The sequence below is a fragment of the Nicotiana tabacum genome, chromosome 19, assembly GCF_000715075.1.
Source record: "Nicotiana tabacum cultivar K326 chromosome 19, ASM71507v2, whole genome shotgun sequence".
Taxonomy (NCBI): Eukaryota; Viridiplantae; Streptophyta; class Magnoliopsida; order Solanales; family Solanaceae; genus Nicotiana; species Nicotiana tabacum.
Window position 1 is genome coordinate 28,535,335 of NC_134098.1, and position 21,534 is coordinate 28,556,868.

Consider the following 21,534-nt stretch of genomic DNA (forward strand, 5'->3'; position numbering starts at 1 on the left):
TTGAAGGTAATTTGGTGTCTTGGAAGAGCAAGAAACAGAATGTGGTTGCTCGGTCTAGTGCAGAAGCAGAATATCGAGCAATGACTATGGCAACATGTAAGCTAGTTTGAATCAAACAGTTGCTCAAGGAGTTGAAATTTGGTGAGATCGACCAGATGGAACTTGTGTGTGATAATCAAGCTGTTTTTCATATTGCATCGAATCCGGTGTTCCATGAGAGAACTAAACACATTGAGATTGACTGTCACTTCGTCGGAGAAAAGATACTCCCAGGAGATATTGCTATAATTGATCAGCTTGCAGATATTTTCACCAAGTCCCTCACTAGTCCTCGTATTAGTTACATATGTAACAAGCTCGGTACATATGATTTGTATGCACTGCTTGAGGGGGAGCGTTAGATAATTATATAATTAGTCCGAGTCGCACATTGAATAGGAGTAGATTATGTATAGTAATAAATAGGGCTCACTGTATTATAATTAAGACATCAATAATATATTTTTTCCGATGCTTTCTCTCTCTCTCTCACACACACGCGCGTGCGCTCGCGCGCGCACACACACACACACATATATATATATTTATACATACACACTTTCTGACTTGTATTTTTTACTTGGTCCAGTCATTTGGAGTACTATGTGAAGCTCAGTACTTTCAGAATGTCATGCGTGTTGGTTTCAGGATGAGATCGACTCTGGTATGATCTTTCTCAAAACTACAGTGCATGTCCTATTGTTATTTTTGGATTTCTCCTCCAGTCGCTTCTGCTTTTAATGAATGCGATACAACTTAAGCGCACTGCCTCACATGATTAATTCCCTATAATGTTTGCTTTTACCTTGTTCTTTACTTTAGTTCAAAGGTAAATTGTGATAAAACCAATTTTTTTTTTCCTTCTTTTTTGTACAATAGTTTTGATGATCACATGCTCCCTCCATCCATTTTATGTGAATGAGCACGGAGTTTTGAAAGAAAGAAAGACTTTTGAAAGTTGTGGTCTAAACCAAGGCTAGATATTTGTTGGTACATCATCGCATTGAGTAAAATGAGAAGTTTAAAGTTAAACTTTTTCTAGATATAGAAAGTTTTTGCACGTTTCCACAACTTTGCGGTTATGGCTTTAAACACTATACAACACAAAATTTTGCTCTTTGGTGAACGTAGAGTAAAAAATATAGCAAAAGACGAAACTTTAGTATTCTTAGTTCGAAATCATACTTTTTGTGGAGACAAAAGATATGTCATTCACCTTTCACCTTTTCTGCAAACAAATTACCAGTTGATGTCCTTATTCGCCTGTTATTCTTTTTCATCTTATATGGTGAATGAACATCCACTATGACAATTAGAAGCCGTTTCTGACTTTGAAGAAACTACCCATAAAATATTCAGCTATCTATCTTAATTGTGTAGAGGATGGCATCATAATCTGTTTTGGAAGTCTTGCAAGTTGACTTAACGGAAGTCGTGTATTTTTTTGCATTTAGGTAGCTGCCATATTCCGCAAATCTGTAAGATTAACACTTGAGGGCCGTAAGCAGTTTCCATCTGGCAAAATTACAAATATGATCACAACTGATGCTAATGTGCTTCAGGTATGCTTGGAGCAACAATATCTTATGTCTTGATCCCTGCCTTTTAAAGTGTATAGTGGTGCAACATGATAGAAACATTTAGATAAGGCATGAAAGTAAGATTCGTTTACTAGTAATTACGTGTGAGACCATACAGTGAAAAATATGATTGGCAGCAGAGATAAGTTCACAATTACATATTCGACTAAATTTTCTATGTTGAAATTGAACGAGTGCTCCCTATATCCCATTTTATGTTAGGCTTTCTATTTGGGAACATCACAAATGTCCAACACTTCTAAAGTACAAGCATTCCGTGCAAGTTTCACAAGTTTCAAGAATTGAAATTCATTTAGCAAATAGCAATTCAGTATTATATATGATTTACGTTTTCTCTATCACATATATTTTTCAACAGCTAATTTACTATTGTTCCTTACACAGGTCAAAGTGTCCATTAGTCTCAGCAACCAGTCAATGATTTAATGTTTGGATGCTCACACCTCTCCAATGTTTAAACTTACTCTTACAATGATCGATGCTATAATATCTTCTATCAAGTTTCACTAGACTGTGTTGAGAGGAATCCATTAAATGATAGATTAGCTTTATATAACATCTGGAATGATGGATTATAATATGGAAGAGATGCCTCCTCCAAATGGTTTATTAGCAAATAATGAAACCCAAGTGTCTTAGACCACTTCCGGCCATTTTTTGAAAACATTCCTTCATAACAGTTGGGTCGCCTGGTAATTCCGATCCTACCCTTACTGTTTTCGTTTCATTCCAACCACTTTGAGTTTTTTCCGGCAGCTGCAGTAAGATTCCGACGACTACAGTATTCCCTTATTATGTTTCAGTGTTTCCTTACTCTGTTTCAGTGGATTACAGTTGATTCTCTCTTATTTGGTAATAATTTGTAACGATGTCTTTGGGATTTGATGTTTTTGGGTCTAGAAACATGAGTTCTGGAAGCTCTAGTGTTATGAATACCTCAGAACCTTTAATGGGAAGTTCAAACTACTTAGTTTGGGCTTCATCTGTCGAGTTGTGGTGTAAAGGTCAAGGTGTTCAAGATCATCTAATCAAACAGTCTAGCGAAGGAGATGAAAAGGCGATAGCACTTTGGGCAAAGATCGATGCTCAGTTATGTAGCATCTTGTGGCGATCTATTGATTTCAAGTTGATACCCTTGTTTCGTCTATTCCAGACATGTTATTTGGTTTGGGCAAAGGCTCGTACCTTATACACTAATGACATATCTCGCTTCTATGATGTGATATCGTGGATGACAAACTTAAAGAAGCAGGAATTAGATATGTCTACTTACTTGGGTCAAGTACAGGCAGTCACGGAGGAATTTGAGAAGTTGATGCCAGTTTCTGCTAGTGTTGAAAAACATCAAGAGCAGCAACAGAAGATGTTTCTAGTTCTTACCCTCGCTGGACTTCCTAATGATCTTGATTCAGTACGCGACCAGATTTTGGCTAGTCCGACTGTCCCCACAGTTGATGAATTATTCTCTCGATTACTCCGCCTTGCTACAGCACCAAGTCACCCAGTGATCTCATCACAGATACTTGATTCCTCTGTTCTCGCATCCCAGACAGTGGATGTTCGGGCGTCTCAAACTATGGAGAATAGACGAGGAGGAGGTCGTTTTGGAAGATCTAGACCCAAGTGTTCTTATTGTCACAAACTTGGACACACTCGTGAAATGTGCTATTCCTTACCTGGTCATCCACCCAAAAATGCTTACATTGCTCAGACCGAGACTACAGGTAACCGGGGATTTTCTTTATCTAAAGAAGAATATAATGAGCTCTTCAGTATCGAGCAAGTAAGCAGACATCTCCACAAGTAGCCTCGGTTGCTCAGACTGATACTTCTGTTGCTGGTAATTCTTTTGCTTGTGTTTCCCAGTCTAGTACTCTTAGACCATACTCTTAGACCATGGGTCATGGACTCAGGCGCTTCTGATCACATCTCTGGTAATATATCACTTTTGTCAAATATTGTATATTCACGGTCTCTTCCCACTGTTACTTTAGCCAATGGATGTCAAACTAAGGCAAAAGTAGTTGGACAAGCTAATCCCTTGTCTTCTATCACCCTAGATTCCGATCTTTATGTCCCTGACTGTCCTTTTAGTCTTGCATCTGTTAGTCGTTTGACTCGTGCCCTCCATTGTGATATATATTTTATTGACGATTCTTTTATTATGCAGGACCGCAGTACGTGACAGACAATTGGTACAGGACGTGAATCAGAAGGCCTTTACTACCTTAACTCACTCAGTCCTTCCACAACATGTCTAGTTACAGATCCTTCAGACCTAATCCACAGACGTTTAGGACATCCGAGTTTATCCAAACTTCAGAAGATGGTGCCTAGTTTGTCTACATTAGATTGTGAGTCGTGTCAGCTTGGGAAACATACCCGAGTCTCCTTTCCGCGTAGTGTTGAGAGTCATGCAGAGTCTGTTTTCTCCTTAGTTCATTCTGATATATGGGGTCCTAGTAGAGTCAGTTCAACCTTGGGATTTCGTTATTTTGTTAGTTTTATTGATGATTATTCAAGATGTACTTGACTTTTCTTAATGAAAGATCGTTCTGAGTTATTTTCTATATTCCAGAGTTTCTGTGCTGAAATCAAAAACCAATTCGGTGTTTCTATTCGCATTTTTCGCAGTGATAATGCCTTAGAATATTTATCTTCTCAGTTTTAACAGTTTATGACTTCTCAAGGAATTATTCATCAGACATCTTGTCCTTATACCGCTCAGCAAAATGGGGTTGCAGAGAGAAAGAATAGGCACCTTATTGAGACTGCTCGCACACTTCTAATTGAATCTCATGTTCCGTTGCGTTTTTGGGGCGATGCAGTTCTCACAACTTGTTATTTGAATAATCGGATGCCTTCATCTCCCATCAAGGATAAGATTCAACATTCAGTATTGTTTCCCCAGTCACCCTTATACTCTCTTCCACCTCGTGTTTTTGGGAGCACGTGTTTTGTTCATAACTTATCCCCTGGGAAAGATAAGTTAGCTCCTCGTGCTCTCAAGTGTGTCTTCCTTGGTTATTCTCGTGTTCAGAAGGGATATCGATGTTATTCCCCTGATCTTCGTAGGTACCTTATGTCAGCTGACGTCACATTTTTTGAGTCTAAACCTTTCTTTACCTCTGCTGACCACCATGATATATCTGAGGTCTTACCTATACCGACCTTTGAGGAGTTTACTATAGCTCCTCCTCCACCTTCTACCATAGAAGTTTCACCCATACCAACCGTTGAGCAGTCTAGTGTTGTTCCTCCTAGATCCTTAGCCACAGGAACACCACTCTTGACTTATCATCGTCGTCCGCGCCCTACATCAGGCCCAATTGGTTCTCGTCCTGCACCCGACCCTGCTCCTACTTCGGACTTGTCTCTTCCTAGTACACCGATTGCACTTCGGAAAGGTATACTGACCACACTTAATCCTAATCCCCATTACGTCGGTTTAAGTTATCATCGTCTGTCATCTCCCCATTATGCTTTTATATCTTTTTTGTCCTCGGTTTCCATCCCTAAGTCTACAGGTTAAGCGTTGTCTCATCCAGGATGGCGACAGGCTATGAGTGACGAGATGTCTGCTTTACATACAAGTGGTACTTGGGAGCTTGTTCCTCTTCGTTCAGGTAAATCTACTATTGGTTGTCGTTGGGTTTATGCAGTCAAGGTTGGTCCTGATGGCTAGGTTGATCGACTTAAGGCCCGTCTTGTTGCCAAAGGATATACTTAGATATTTGGGCTCGATTACAGTGATACCTTCTCTCCCGTGGCTAAAGTCGCATCAGTCCGCCTTTTTCTATCCATGGTTGTTGTTCGTCATTGGCCTCTCTATCAGTTGGACATTAAGAATGCCTTTCTTCACGGTGATCTTGAGGATGAGGTTTATATTGAGCAACCACCTGAGTTTTTTGCTCATGGGGAGTCTCGTGGCCTTGTATGTCGCTTGCGTCGGTCACTTTATGGTCTAAAGCAGTCTCCTCGAGCCTGGTTTGGTAAGTTCAGCACGATTATCCGGGAGTTTGGCATGATTCGTAGTGAAGCTGATCACTCTGTGTTTTATCGGCACTCTGCTTCAAGTCTCTGTATTTATCTAGTAGTCTATGTTGATGATATTGTTATTACTGGCAATGATCAGGATGGTATTACCAATCTGAAGCAGCATCTCTTCCAACACTTCCAAACTAAGGATCTAGGCAGATTGAAGTAATTTCTAGGTATTGAGGTTGCTCAGTCTAGCTCAAGTATTGTTATTTCTCAAAGAAAATATGCTTTAGACATTCTTGAGGAGACAGGGATGATAGGTTGCAGACCTGTTGACACTCCGATGGATCCGAATTCTAAACTTCTGCCAGGACAGGGGGAGCCGCTTAGCGATCCTGCAAGCTATAAGCGGCTGGTTGGTAAATTAAATTATCTCACAGTGACTAGACACGACATTTCTTATCCTGTGAGTGTTGTAAGTCAGTTTATGAATTCTCCCTGTGATAGTCATTAGGATGCAGTTGTCCGCATTATTCGGTATATAAAATCGGCTCCAGGCAAAGGGTTACTCTTTGAGGATCGAGGTCATGAGCAGATCATTGGATACTCAGATGCTGATTGGGCAGGATCACCTTCTGATAGACGTTCTACGTCTGGATATTGTGTTTTAGTAGGAGAAAATTTGGTGTCCTGGAAGAGCAAGAAACAGAATGTAGTTGCTCGGTCTAGTGCAGAAGCAGAATATCGAGCAATGGCTATGGCAACATGTGAGCTAGTCTGGACCAAACAATTGCTCAAGGAGTTGAAATTTGGTGAAATCAGTCGGATGGAACTTGTGTGCGATAATTAAGCTGCCCTTCATATTGCATCAAATCCGGTGTTCCATGAGAGAACTAAACACATTGAGATTGATTGTCACTTCGTCAGAGAAAAGATACTTTCAGGAGAGATTGCTACAAAGTTTGTGAGGTCAAATGATTAACTTGCAGATATCTTCACCAAGTCTTTCAGTGGTCCTCGTATTAGTTATATATGTAACAAGCTCGGTACATATGCACCGGCTTGAGTATCCAACGATCTGCTTATGACCTCGATCCTCAAACAGTAACCCTTTGCCTGGAGCCGATTTTATATACCGAATAATGCGGACAACTGCATCCGAATGACTATCACAGGGAGAATTCATAAACTGACTTACAACACTCACAGGATAAGAAATGTCGTGTCTAGTCACTTTGAGATAATTTAATTTACCAACCAGCCGCTTATAGCTTGCAGGATCGCTAAGTGGCTCCCCCTGTCCTGGCAGAAGTTTAGAATTCGGATCCATCGGAGTGTCAACAGGTCTGCAACCTATCATCCCCGTCTCCTCAAGAATGTCTAAAGCATATTTTCTTTGAGAAATAACAATACCTGAGCTAGACTGGGCAACCTCAATACCCAGAAAGTACTTCAATCTGCCTAGATCCTTAGTTTGGAAGTGCTGGAAGAGATGCTGTTTCAGGTTGGTAATACCATCCTGATCATTGCCAGTAATAACAATATCATCAACATAGACTACCAGATAAATACAGAGACTTGAAGCAGAGTGCCGATAAAACACAGAGTGATCAGCTTCACTACGAATCATGCCAAACTCCTGGATAACCGTGCTGAACTTACCAAACCAGGCTCGAGGAGACTGCTTTAGACCATAAAGTGACCGACGCAAGCGACATACAAGGCCACGAGACTCCCCCTGAGCAACAAAACCAGGTGGTTGCTCCATATAAACCTCATCCTCAAGATCACCGTGAAGAAAGGCATTTTTAATGTCCAGCTGATAGAGGGGCCAATGACGAACAACAACCATGGATAGAAAAAGGCGGACTGATGCGACTTTAGCCACGGGAGAGAAGGTATCACTGTAATCGAGCCCAAATATCTGAGTATATCCTTTGGCAACAAGACGGGCCTTAAGTCGATCAATCTGTCCATCGGGACCAACCTTGACTGCATAAATCCAACGACAACCAACAGTAGATTTACCTGAGGGAAGAGGAACAAGCTCCCAAGTACCACTTGTATGTAAAGCAGACATCTCGTCACTCATAGCCTGGCGCCATCCTGGATGAGACAACGCTTCACCTGTAGACTTAGGGATGAAAACTGAGGACAAAGAAGATATAAAAGCATAATGGGGAGATGACAGACGATGATAGCTCAAACCGACATAATGAGGATTAGGGTTAAGTTTGGTCCTTATACCTTTCCGAAGTGCAATCGGTGTACTAGGAGCAGGGTCAGGTGCAGGACGAGAACCAGTTGGGCCTGATGGAGGACGCAAACGACGATGATAAGTCAAGAGTGGTGTTCCTGTGGCCGGGGAACTAGGGGGAACAACACTAGACTCCTCAACGGTTGGTATGGATGAAAACTCTGTGGTCGAAAGTGGAGGAGGAGCTATAGTAAACTCCTCAAAGGTCGGTATAGGTAAGACCTCAGATATATCATGGTGGTCAGCAGAGGTAAAGAAAGGTTTAGACTCAAAAAATGTGACGTCAGCTGACATAAGGTACCTACGAAGATCTGGAGAATAACAACGATATCCCTTCTGAACACGAGAATAACCAAGGAAGACACACTTGAGAGCACGGGGAGCTAACTTATCTTTCCCAGGGGCTAAGTTATGAACAAAACACGTACTCCCAAAAACACGAGGTGGAAGAGAGTATAAGGGTGACTGGGGAAACAATACTGAATGCGGAATCTGATTCTTGATGGGAGATGAAGGCATCCGATTAATCAAATAACAAGCTGTGAGAACTGCATCGCCCCAAAAACGCAACGGAACACGAGATTCAATTAGAAGTGTGCGAGCAGTCTCAATAAGGTGCCTATTCTTTCTCTCAGCAACCCCATTTTGCTGAGGGGTATAAGGACAAGATGTCTGATGAATAATTCCCTGAGAAGTCATAAATTGCTGAAATTGAGAAGATAAATATTCTAAGGCATTATCACTGCGAAAAATGCGAATAGAAACACCAAATTGGTTTTTGATTTCAGCACAGAAACTCTGGAATATAGAAAATAACTCAGAACGATCTTTCATTAAGAAAAACCAAGTACATCTTGAATAATCATCAATGAAACTGACAAAGTAACGAAATCCCAAGGATTAACTGACTCTACTAGGACCCCATATATCAGAATGAACTAAGGAGAAGACAGACTCTGCATGACTCTCAACACTACGCGAAAAGGAGGCTCGGGTATGTTTTCCAAGTTGACACGACTCACAATCTAATGTAGACAAACTAGATAAACTAGGCACCATCTTCTGAAGTTTGGATAAACTCGGATGTCCTAAACGTCTGTGGATTAGATCTGGAGGATCTGTAACTAGACATGTTGTGGAAGGACTGAGTGAGTTAAGGTAGTAAAGGCCTTCTGATTCACGTCCTGTACCAATTGTCTGTCCCGTACTGCGGTCCTGCATAATAAAAGAATCGTCAATAAAGTATATACCACAATGGAGGGCACGAGTCAAACGACTAACAGATACAAGACTAAAAGGACAGCCAGGGACATAAAGAACGGAATCTAGGGTGATAGAAGACAAGGGATTAGCTTGTCCAACTCCTTTTGCCTTAGTTTGACATCCATTGGCTAAAGTAACAGTGGGAAGAGACTGTGAATATACAATATTTGACAAAAGTGATATATTACCAGAGATGTAATCAGAAGCGCCGGAGTCCATGACCCATGGGCCAAGAGTGCTAGACTGGGAAACACAAGCAAAAGAATTACCAGAAGTATCAGTCTGAGCAACTGAGGCTACTTGTGGAGATGTCTGCTTACTTGCTCGATACTGAAGGAGCTCATTATATTCTTCTTTAGATAAAGAAAATCCTTGGTTACCTGGAGTCTCGGTCTGAGCAATGTAAGCATTTTTGGGTGGACGACCATGTAAGGAATAACACATTTCACGAGTGTGTCCAAGTTTGTGACAATAAGAACACTTGGGTCTAGATCTTCCAAAACGACCTCCTCCTCGTCTATGCTCCATAGTTTGAGATGCCCGAACATCCATTGTCTGGGATGCAAGAACAGAGGAATCAAGTATCTGTGATGAGCTCACTGGTGGACTTGGTGCTGCAGCAAGGCGGAGTAATCGAGAGAATAATTCATCAACTGTCGGGACAGACGGACTAGCCAAAATCTGGTCGCGTACTGAATCAAGATCATTAGGAAGTCCAGCGAGGGTAAGAACGAGAAACATCTTCTGTCGCTGCTCTTGTTGTTTTTTCACACTAGCCGAAACTGGCATCAACTTCTCAAATTCCTCCATGACTGCCTGTACTTGACCCAAGTAAGTAGACATATCCAATTCCTGCTTCTTTAAGTTTGTCATCCGTGATATCACATCATAGAAGCGAGATATGTCATTAGTGTATAAGGTGCGTGCCTTTGCCCAAACCAAATAACATGTCTGTAATGGACGAAACAAGGGCATCAACTTGGAATCAATAGATCGCCACAAGATGCTACATAACTGAGCATCGATTTTTGCCCAAAGTGCTATTGCCTTTTCATCTCCATCGCTAGATTGTTTGATTAGATGATCTTGAACACCTTGACCTCTACACCATAACTCGACAGATGAAGCCCAAGCTAAGTAGTTTGAACCTCCCATTAAAGGTTCCGAGGTAATAATAGCACTAGAGTTTCCAGAACTCATGTTTCTAGACCCAAAAGCATCAAATCCCAAAGACATTGTTGCAAATTATTACCAAATAGGAGAAAGAATCAACTGTAATCCACTGAAACAGTGTACGGAAACACAGAAACAGAATACTGAAATACTGTAGCTGCCGGAATCTACTGTAGCTGCCGGAATAGTACTGTAGCTACCGGAAAAAACTCAAAGTTGTCGGAATGAAATGAAAACAGTAGGGGTAGGATCGGAATTACCAGGCGACCCAACTGTTCTGAAGGAAGATTTTCAAAAAATGGCCGGAAGTGGTCGTACGCGCCGGCGCATGAGCTCACGCGCGTGAGCTTCTGGTGGCGCGTGAGGCTGCTTCTGCCGGAGTTGTTCACTGGGGTTTGGTCGCCGGACAGTGACGACTCTTGTGGTAGTGTTGGATTTTGCACAACACTGACAGAAATGAAGCAGATAGAAAACAACCTTAAAAAAATACTGATTTCTCTTTCCCGGAATCGCTGGAATTTATGCACAGCGATAAGTCTCTCACAATTGCTCTGATACCATGTGAGAAGGCACGGGAGAAAATATGTTATTGATATATTGAATGAATGAATAATACTACACAAGAGGTCCTTATTTATAGCTATACTATACAAGGACATACTACTCCTCTACCAATGTGGGACAATACTACACTATATACATGCTGTAAATTAACACTCCCCCTCAAGCCGGTGCATACAAATCATATGTACCGAGCTTGTTACATATATAACTAATACGAGGACCAGTGAGAGACTTGGTGAAAATATCTGCAAGTTGATCATTTGACCTCACAAACTTTGTAGCAATCTCTCCTGATGGATTATAATATGGAAGAGATGCCTCCTCCAAATGATTTATTAGCAAATAATGAAACCCAAGTGTCTTAGATGCAGTACACTAAATTTGCAACTTTTGAGTAAAAGCATTCTTCAAATGGTTTATCAGCAGTAACACTTGTAGCTTTTCACTATCTAATGTAGGATCTTAGACAAGATTGTATGACTACTTATTTCAAATTCAGTATATATGACTAGCAAAATCGGTGGCTTTTTGATAGTGGTTATCACTTTGTGTTGACAACGGCTAATATGATTCTTAATTTGTTCAGCAAGTATGTCAACAGCTTCATGTTTTATGGTCAGCTCCATTTCGTATGGTCATCGCCATGGTTTTACTTTACCAGCAACTAGGTCTGGCTTCACTTCTTGGTGCTCTTAATGCTAGTATTGATGATCCCAATGCAGGTAAATAAAGATCTATTCGTCCTCCAAGTCTGAATTATTTTTGGCAATAAGTGGCTTCATTATCTAATCTTTACTTAAAATGGCTTTTCGCAGTGGTGCTTATTAATACTATTTTCCTGCTATAGTCTTGCCACTACCTTCTTGCATTATTTAATATTGAAACCAAAAGTCGTCTTTTGTTTGCACATTGGCAAAATTTGATGAAAGATCGTGCTAGAAGAAAGTAGTACTGATAAGAAGAGGACAGCTTCATCTCTCTAAACCAAGATTCCACTGAATGGATCATATTTTTCTGATCTTGTTGGAAATACGTCAAAGGGATATCATTAGATGGACAATTCTCTTAATTTCTATGCTTATTTTGTTGTAGCCTATTTGTTCTTTTTGGATAGTGAATGTTTCAAATTACAAGCATAGTCACCAATGGCTTGCCACCTTGTATACAACTAGATAAAGGAGACTCTAAACGGTGATAAAATGAGTGTTATAAAAAGTAATATTGAGTTATGTAAAGTCCTACATTGGGTATACAAGGGCGCCTAAGGGGGTTCATACATGTCTTCAGTTACTCCACTCATTACCTTAAGGTTCTGAGTTTGATGCTTAAATTCTTTAACATGGTATCAACAAAGCTATAGTTGAGGTTCACGAGGTCTTATCATTTGGCTTTTGGTACTCTGTATCTAGCAGGAATATTCAATTTCACCAGGTTCATATCGGAGAGGATTGGTTTTTCAATAGGGAAAGAGACAGGGGCGAGGGAGTTGGTTGTAATTGAGACACGTTTTTCGGATGGACTACATTGATTTTTTCGAGATACTTAACCACTTTTTCAGCCATGAGAGGGAAATCATCTAGTACCGCTGGCTCCCCAATCTTTGGCATGTTTATTCTCACACTTGTAAATTTGCATTAGCTTAAATTTCTTCTCCTACTCCAAACGTTTCAGTCTTCGAGATGGCAGACTTTTGTGAATTGCTCACCTTTATGATTTATGCTGCTACACTCCAAGCAGCAGTATCACGACCCAATTTTGGGCCATAACCATTGACTGGCGCTAAGTGAAGCTTGGCTCACCTAGAAAGTCTACGCATTTCCATGATGAGAATCCGGCTGAGTGTCCTCTGTATCGGGAGCACTCCAAAAATTCCTTTATCAACCAACCAAACATCCCAACTCTTATAATATTGCAAGCATCTTCATTCACAAACTAAAGATACCAAAACTTTCATGACCCAAAATCCAACCTGCATGACTAGCACTCAAGCATCCCCATGTCGAGCAAACCACAAAATAAACAACACTATTCGCAACCCAAAATGACACCAAGTCTAATGAAATGTCATACACATAAATATAGAATCTGTTAAATCATATTACAACATGGAAGCCAAATTATGAGCTTCTAAGAGTAGAATAAATACAACAATTATGGCGTATGATGTGGCATATGCTCAAAGTTGACTGGGTAATACTTTGTTGTTAAAGACATGCTATCTTGGAGAAAGTAGAGGCTGGGAAGTGGAGCATAGAAGTAGAGCTTTACTTTTTTCTAATTACATTTTTGGAACACCCTATAAGTGTAAATTATAGGGTGTTTTTCATTGCAAATCATGTTTTTTGTATGAGATACTATTCTTCTTTATACATCTTTTATGCACGAATTTCCTTTTCAATCAATAAATTTGATTACTTCATGAAAAAAGTTCACACAGCACTACTAAATTATAGATCAGAAACTTGATTTTTATTACTCAATCTTAGTCATTTCAAATTGTTATCAAGCATTACAGCGCTATGCAATTTCCTTGTTCAACTAATCTCTAAAACATATGTGTTTATCCTTTTGGCGCAGACGATTATTGTAAGCAATATGCGAAAACTATCTAAAGAAGGATTGCAACATACTGACAAAAGGGTTGGTCTAACTAATGAATTACTTGCTGCAATGGATGTAGTAAAGTATGATTCTTTCCACTTTATCTGTATTCCTTCTTTTTTCAGAAAATTTGAGAATGGATTTGATTTTGTGCTGATCGATATAGATGTTATGCATGGGAGAAGAGCTTCCAATCTAAAGTCCAGGGAATGAGGAATGATGAACTATCTTGGTTCAGGAAAGCACAACTATTGGCAGCGGTATGCTATCGCTTGTGCATAGAATAAACTAATCTTGGTCTCAACAAAGTCTTTTTCTATTACAGTGACACCTCAGTATTTGGTCCCTTACATACCTCATGTTTTCGTTGGAATAATATGATCCAGTCATTGCCAAGCTTTTCCAGAAAGCCTGATCAAGCTTTAAAAGAATTCTAACTTTGAAGATTTTTATATAAAGTTTTCTTGTCTAGGTCAGTTTAATTAGACACTTCTGGAGCTATATCCACAGGCCACAGAATCAGCACAAACCAAAACTGGAATCAACTAGTGGGTTAGCATGTGAAAAATAGGACGTGGTAGAGGAACAGTGAACCAGAATTATCTCTTAGTGGGATTAGGTTTTTCATAATGATGGCGTGACATGTTTTCTGCGTAATGATAGGAAACCATGACTCAAATGACATTGCATATTTTGCTTGAGATGCAAGAATCAGATCACTTTTTGCTCATTGTTTTTTTTTTCTTCCCTTTATCAACAGTTCAACAATTTCATGCTGAACAGCATCCCAGTTCTCGTAACAGTGATTTCATTTGGAGCTTTCACTTTGCTTGGTGGAAATTTGACAGCTGCCAGAGCTTTTACATCACTTTCCCTCTTTGCAATTCTGAGGTTCCCGTTGAACATGCTTCCGAACATAATAACTCAGGTTCTTATTCTTAGCTTACTGTTTTTGACCTTTCTTATAACAACAACAACAACAACCCAGCATAATACCATTAGTGGGGTTTGGGGAGGGTAGTGTGTACGCAGACCTTACCCCTACCCTGGGGTAGAGAGGCTGTTTCCGATAGACCCTCGACTCCCTCCCTCCAAGAACTCCCCACCTTGCTCTTGGGGTGACTCGAACTCACAACCTCTTGGTTGGAAGTGGAGGGTGCTTACCACTAGAGTAACCCACTCTTGTCAAAATAGCTACATTGGGTTCTTTCCCTTAATACAGTATTCTTCATACGTCTGTTTAATTCTGGATGCACTATATTCTCCCATCTCTCTCGTGAATCAGCCTAAACATCACTTCAAGTTATTCCCTCTGTGCTTTGTCTATTTGCTAACATTACCCACCGTGAAGAAGATTACGAACAACAATACTCATCTTTATTGAGAAATACACCACATAGGTAAATAGACATCAGTAGCGCAGCCTTCTACATGGAACTCCTATATCATCTAAACTGCTTCTTTGATATCAATGTCATATAAACAATGAGGAAAATATTCTTGAAGAATGTGTGCAAGTGTCTGTTGACTGACTTGCTATGTACTTCTGCAGACGTGGAAGACAATATTATAATTGAATAGACACAATTTCAAGCCTCACAAAGTATTATCATTTTCTACCTATTGCATTCCTTGTGTGTAAATTGACATTTCAAGTTGCTGACATTTGAAGAACAAATGCATGCTAACAAGTTGCATATTTTAGTTCTATTTGAAGATTAGGTGCTTTATATTGTCCGTCTTCTTTCATTTTAACTCCACTCTGTACATTCCTTCCCCGATTCAAGCATTCTCCAAAAGTTCTTCTTTAACTTTGGGAAAAGTTTTCCTGTCGCTGTGAAAACTCCATCTGAAAGGTTTCGATAAAAACTGCTAATGATCATATGCGAATGTGGCTGACCATCTAGGGATTATAGTGGGCTGTCTCGTCATAATACACACTTATGGGATAACATATGACAATTTGGTAAAGTATCCTACCAAGACTCTCGAGAGCCCTCTTTCCCCCTTTCTTTATATAACAAACAATTGAATGAATCGGTGTCGCGGGGCCTAGACAACTATCATGTGTGTATTGTGGCCGACACCTTAAAATAGGTGACTCTTGTATTAATCAAAGTCATCAAGTAACCAAAATATCTCTTCTCTAACTTATTTTATCACACAATAACAACAACCATTTTAGATTAAAAAGGCCTAGAATTGAAGCAAGACTGTCACGACCCAAAACTAACCCTTGTCGTGATGGCGCCTATCGTGGAACTAGGCAAGCCGACTCATTTCCAAAACAAATTGATATTTTCATTTTAAATATAATTTCAAGGTTATTTAACATAAAACCTCCATTTAAAGAGTTCAAATCAAAGAAAAACAGAAGTGCGAAAAAGAAAAGCCCGACATCGGGGTGTCACTAGTCATGAGCATCTACTACAATCTGTCTAACAATATCAAGGCTAACTCAGCCCGGAAAATATCTAAATACAACTAGAGGAAGATAAGAGAGAGAAGAGCAGGGGCTGCGATCGCCAAACAACTACCTTGCTATCTTCAAGAAAATCTGCAACCAGAACACTCAATAACCGCTACCGTGTCCAGCTACACCTGAATCTGCACACAAGGTGCAGGGAGTAACGTGAGTACGCCAACTCAGCAAGTAACAACAATAAATAAAGACTGAGCAGTAGTGACGAGTAATAAAGCATATAACGTTCATATCAGGAAATCTCAGTAAAATACCACATGCTTTTAAAATCAGGATTTGAATCAAACATCTCGTTTAAACCCAGTTCCAGTAAAAATCATTTAAAGATATTTTTCCAACAGTTTTTCAAACGAAGGCTCAATGCAAAGGTGAGCAAAAATGATGAAATCATAAACAGCCCCTCGGGCAAAAACATCACTCATAAACAGTCCCTCGGGCAAACCTCATAGTCACTCGTGCCACTCGGGCATACCTCACAATCACTCTTGCCACTCGGGCATACCTCACAATCACTCTTGCCTCCCAGTCACTCAGCACTCGGCACTCGCACTCAGTAGGTACCTGCGCTCACTGGGGGTGTGTACAGACTCCGGAGGGGCTCCTTCAGCCCAAGCGCTATAATCTGCACAGACAACTCACGTGCTATAATAATAAAGTATGCTGCAGGCGGGCAGCCCCGATCCACACTCATCCTCACAATCAGGCCCTCGGCCGATATCAAACATAAATATGCTGCAGGCGGGCTGCCCCGATCCACACTCATCCTCACAAATCAGGCCCTCGGCCTCACTCAGTCATAAATATGCTGCAGGCGGGCAGCCCCGATCCACACTCATCCTCACAAATCAGGCCCTCGGCCTCACTCAGTCATAAACCTCTCAAGTCACTCGGGCATTTCAGTAATGCCCAAAACATTTATATGCATCAAAATAGAGTTATAAAACTGAGTTATGCGGTAAATAAGTATAAACATGACTGAGTATAGATTTTCAATCAAAAATAGTGAGAGGATGGTAACAAACAGCCCCTAAGGGTCCAAATAGCTTTGGCGCAAGGCCCAAACATAGCATTCAGCCCAATTTACAGAAATTCTTTCTAAAACATATAAGTATCATATGGTTCCAACAAAGTATGCAACTTTACAGTTGCTACAGGGCGGACCAAGTCACAAATCCCCAACAGTGCACGCTCACACGCCCGTCACCTAGCATGTGCGTCACTAAAAATAGTAGAATGATACAAAATCTGGGGTTTCATACCCTCAGGACCAGATTTACAATCTATACTTACCTCAAACCGGTCAGATTTCTACCCCGCAATGCTCTTGCCTCTGAACTCGGCCTCTAAATGCTCCAAATCTATTCACAATCAGTACAATACCATCAATATACGCCAATGGAATGAATTCCACAAGAAAAGCTACAAAATTAGACCAAAACCCGAAATTGGCTCAAGCCCGGCCCCCGGGCCCACGTCTCGAAATCCGACAAAATTCACAAAACTGGAAAGCTCATTTACTCACGAATCTAACCATACCAAATTCATCAAAATCCGACATCGTTTGGTCCTTCAAATCCTTAAATTACTTCTCCAAAAATCCCAAGCCCTAACCCCTCATTTTCACTAATTACAATGACTAAACAACGGAAAATCACCATATATACAAGTATTAGGGCTCAAGTAACTTACCTCAACGAAATCCCCTTGATTCCCTCTTCAAATCTTTCCCAAAAGCTCCAAAAACCGAATAGAAATGGTGAAGAATGCACCAAAATCGCGAAGGGTTCTATTTATGGTTTCTGCCCAGGTTTTTCGCACCTGCGGCCATTTACTCGCACCCGCGCGACCGCACCTGCGGTCCAAGAAGCCGCACCTGCGCAACTCACTTAATCACCCAGCTTCCGCACCTGCGGACTCGCATCTGCAGTCCCAGGTGCGCATCTGCGAAACCAATCCAAACTCCTCATCTCCGCATCTGCGCTCAAGGCTTCGCACCTGCGGGCTCGCAGATGCGGCCAATTCTTCGCACTTGCGTTCCCAGCCTTGGCCCAGCGTCGCCCGCACCTGCGCACTCCCCATGCGCACCAGCGGCCTCGCACCTGCGACCCTTTCTTCCGCAGGTGCGGAAATACCAGAAGCAGCAGCTCCAACTGCAATTTCCAACTTCAACAAATCCGTTAATCACCTGGAATCACCCCGAGGCCCTCGGGACCTCAACCAAAAATACCAACAAGTCATATATTAACATACCAACTTAGTCGAACCTTCGAATCACTCAAAACAACATCAAATCACCAAATTACCCTCGGATTCAAGCCTAAGAACTTCTAAATTTCCAAATTCGGCAACCGATGCCGAAACCAACCAAACCACGTCCGAATGACCTCAAATTTTGCACACACATCACAAATGACACTGCGAACCTACTCCAATCTCCGGGATTCCATTCTGACCCCGATATCAAATTTTCCACTGCCGACCGAAATCGCCAAATTTTCAATTTTGCCAATTCAAACCTAATTCTACCACGGACCTCCAAATCACATTCCGGATGCACTCCTAAGTCCAAAATTACCTAACGGAGCTAACGGAACCATCAGAATTCAAATCCGAGATCGTTTACACATAGGTCGACATCCGGTTGACTTTTCCAACTTAAGGTTCTAAATAAGAGACTAAGTGTCTCATTCCACTCCGAAACTACTCCGGGCCCGAACCAACTAACCCGGTATATCATAATATAGCTTAAGAGCATAAAGGAAACAGAAATGGTGGAAACGGGGCTATAACTCCTAAAACGGCCGGCCGGGTCGTTACATCCTCCCCCACTTAAACATACGTTCGTCCTCGAACGTGTCAAGAGTTGTTCAAAAAGCCAAGAAATGGCTGTGTAACTTTCCCATGCACATACCCAGGGGTGATCCCACGTCACCCTATCCCATATAGGTCTGATAGCACAGCATAACTGAAATTCCTCAATTCAACCTAGCTCACAAGCCTTCGAATCAAATTTCCGACATCCGAAATTTCTTATAAGATCAGAAGTTCGCATCTACATACCGTATAAGTCTAAACAAGCTGTACCAAAAGCCATACCCATAACTCAAATTCTCAAATTCAAATACCGCATAGCTCGAATGCTCGAAGCAATGATTTCAAATCACAGTATCGATTCAAATCAACCTAGTGCTGGTAATAAGCATCATATCAGACAAAACCTCGTTCTAAAACCTTCATACACTGCCGATGATGAAAGAAACATACCGAATTCATAACCATTCATTAGGCCAACAGGTTATGGAGCTCCCGTTCCTTCTACAAGAACTATAGCCAATTTCAAAGCCGACTTCCGATATTATCCTCCCAATTATACCACAATCAAATCTGATAGCATTCATTCTAGGCCCAATGACCTCGTCTCATTCAACACGACCACTCAAATGACATGACACATCAATACAATCTAAAGCCACAATCTGTGCAATCCGTGCACCAGATAGCAACATTCCAAATGTACCCAATCGTAACAATGACCCAAACAGGAGAACCGTTCCGCAAGCTCGACGAGTACCACCCCGACGCAATGCTAAGAACCCATCACACACCGCAGAACCATAACACACGAATCTTACACGAGGGATCATATTTCCACATAACTCTGCTGCAATACGCGACCCTATCCAAATACTGGTCCATATGAAAATACCTCAAGCCACCCTGCTAAAATCAATAACCATGCGCAATTCGACATCAAGTACCCAAAGTACATTACCATAACCACGGAGAAGCAAACGACACCATGCCACATAAAACCCGAAAGAACATAACTAATACGTTATCAACCAAGCAATATCCAATACTATTCTCGCTCAAATTCCGCTATAAGGCCACAATAGAACCGCACCATATGTGCATATAACCACGAATCACAACTCCTCGTAGCATAGAAAAGTAACTCATAGATCATTTCAGAACACGAATAAACTTCACATCAACCGAAGGGCACATCCTTCAACAATAGCAGTATGGAGCCAATCAATCCGGCTTGGTGTAGAATACACATCCTAATTGGGCGTACCAATGGGCCCCTAAATCAACTATGGTCAGCCACCAATAGATAAACAACCTCCGAAAGTCCACAATGACGGAATCATAATACCTTCTATCATCTGGCTAGCTCCGGCCACAACTTCACAGTCCACAACCATGAAACAATCTACTCCTGAGAACTCCCAATCTCCAATTCCATAGAACACATGAATCACCATATTTGATTCCACCTCCACCGCCCGAATGCCTAACACCTCTCTCATACACAATCATCCCACGAGAAATACTTAAAATTCTTCAGTGCCACCTTGCAAAAATTTGAATATCAACAGTCGATCAACCAGGAGAGTGCCGCAATACCAGCAAAGTACCCATAAATCAAAACACACTGCCCCTTCTGAAATGTATACTCTCATCAAGCTATACCAGATAGTAATATCATTTACCTAGTCATCGGAAACCGTTCATGCTGCCTAAGAATTTATGTCCTTCCCTTCAAAACTGAACTGTGACCTTGTACATGTAAATCCTATTCCCGCACAACATACCACATCTATTATGCCATCGTGTGACAAGCATAAGAATTCCATTATCAACTCTGAGTCACTAAATTACATACCTTATTAGTTAGAAACCTCTTTCTTGCTTCTTTCAAGGAGAAAATCATAACACACAACACGTTCCGTACATCGGTAGAAAATATCTGGTTCAAACCATGGTAGAACCCATCATGAACACTTTGAAATCCATTTGCACATAACCAAGCTATCTGAACTGAATTCCTCTAACTCCACCAAGCCACACAGGTTGCCAAATTTGAGAGCATTGCCACGAAACACCTGTAGATACTAGCCACATCATAAGTACCCAAAGAACCGATCATACCCATTACTATGCTAACCCAACCTACTACCAAGCTGTCCTATTTCTCCAAGTTCTTTCTAAATTGCCTTCAAATTGCTACTTTTTCCTTGTTAGAACACTACTATCCTTAACTAAAACTTACCCCACGAACTCTAGCATAGAATCACGCCGCCCTAAGGCTTATAAGCCGCCGAATTCCCTTTTTATGTATTCCAAAGGTTCCACAACCAAAAATGCCTACTCCGAAGTGACTTTATGTGAACCTAAAACTGTTTCCTTCACCTTCTTGATACTGAAATGCATAATTCACAATGATATAAGATGCCACGAGTCTCAACACCGTTCAATGCAACTCACAGTTTTCTAGACATATTTATAAATCTTGAATCCATTGTAACCATTCTCGAATTAACCGACCAAACGGACCAAAACGACCTGTGCCCCATTAGCACACCAACACCCAAGGGAATAAAGAGTAACCCACACTTCTACGCAACCGAGCAAATTCCCGCTCCATGTACACTACATTCTCTGTGAATAACCACTCAATTATTTTATGGTCCTCCTATAACCATAGAGTGTAATACAACTTGTGTCCAGATATTCCTTTACCCGAGTCATCCTCGACCTCGACCTCGACCTCTGCAAGTCATAACTGA

At 41.1% G+C, this 21,534-nt stretch overlaps 1 protein-coding gene across 1 annotated transcript in view; it reads left to right on the forward strand.

The window, feature by feature from the left end:
* Positions 1-21,534, forward strand: part of LOC107802169 (ABC transporter C family member 12) — a 71,902-nt gene that overhangs the window by 20,412 nt on the left and 29,956 nt on the right. Inside the window, 7 exon segments of the mRNA XM_075239797.1 lie at positions 629-703; positions 1,494-1,601; positions 11,465-11,569; positions 11,571-11,600; positions 13,456-13,562; positions 13,646-13,739; positions 14,240-14,407. Of these exon segments, the coding sequence (XP_075095898.1) occupies positions 629-703; positions 1,494-1,601; positions 11,465-11,569; positions 11,571-11,600; positions 13,456-13,562; positions 13,646-13,739; positions 14,240-14,407 (687 nt within the window).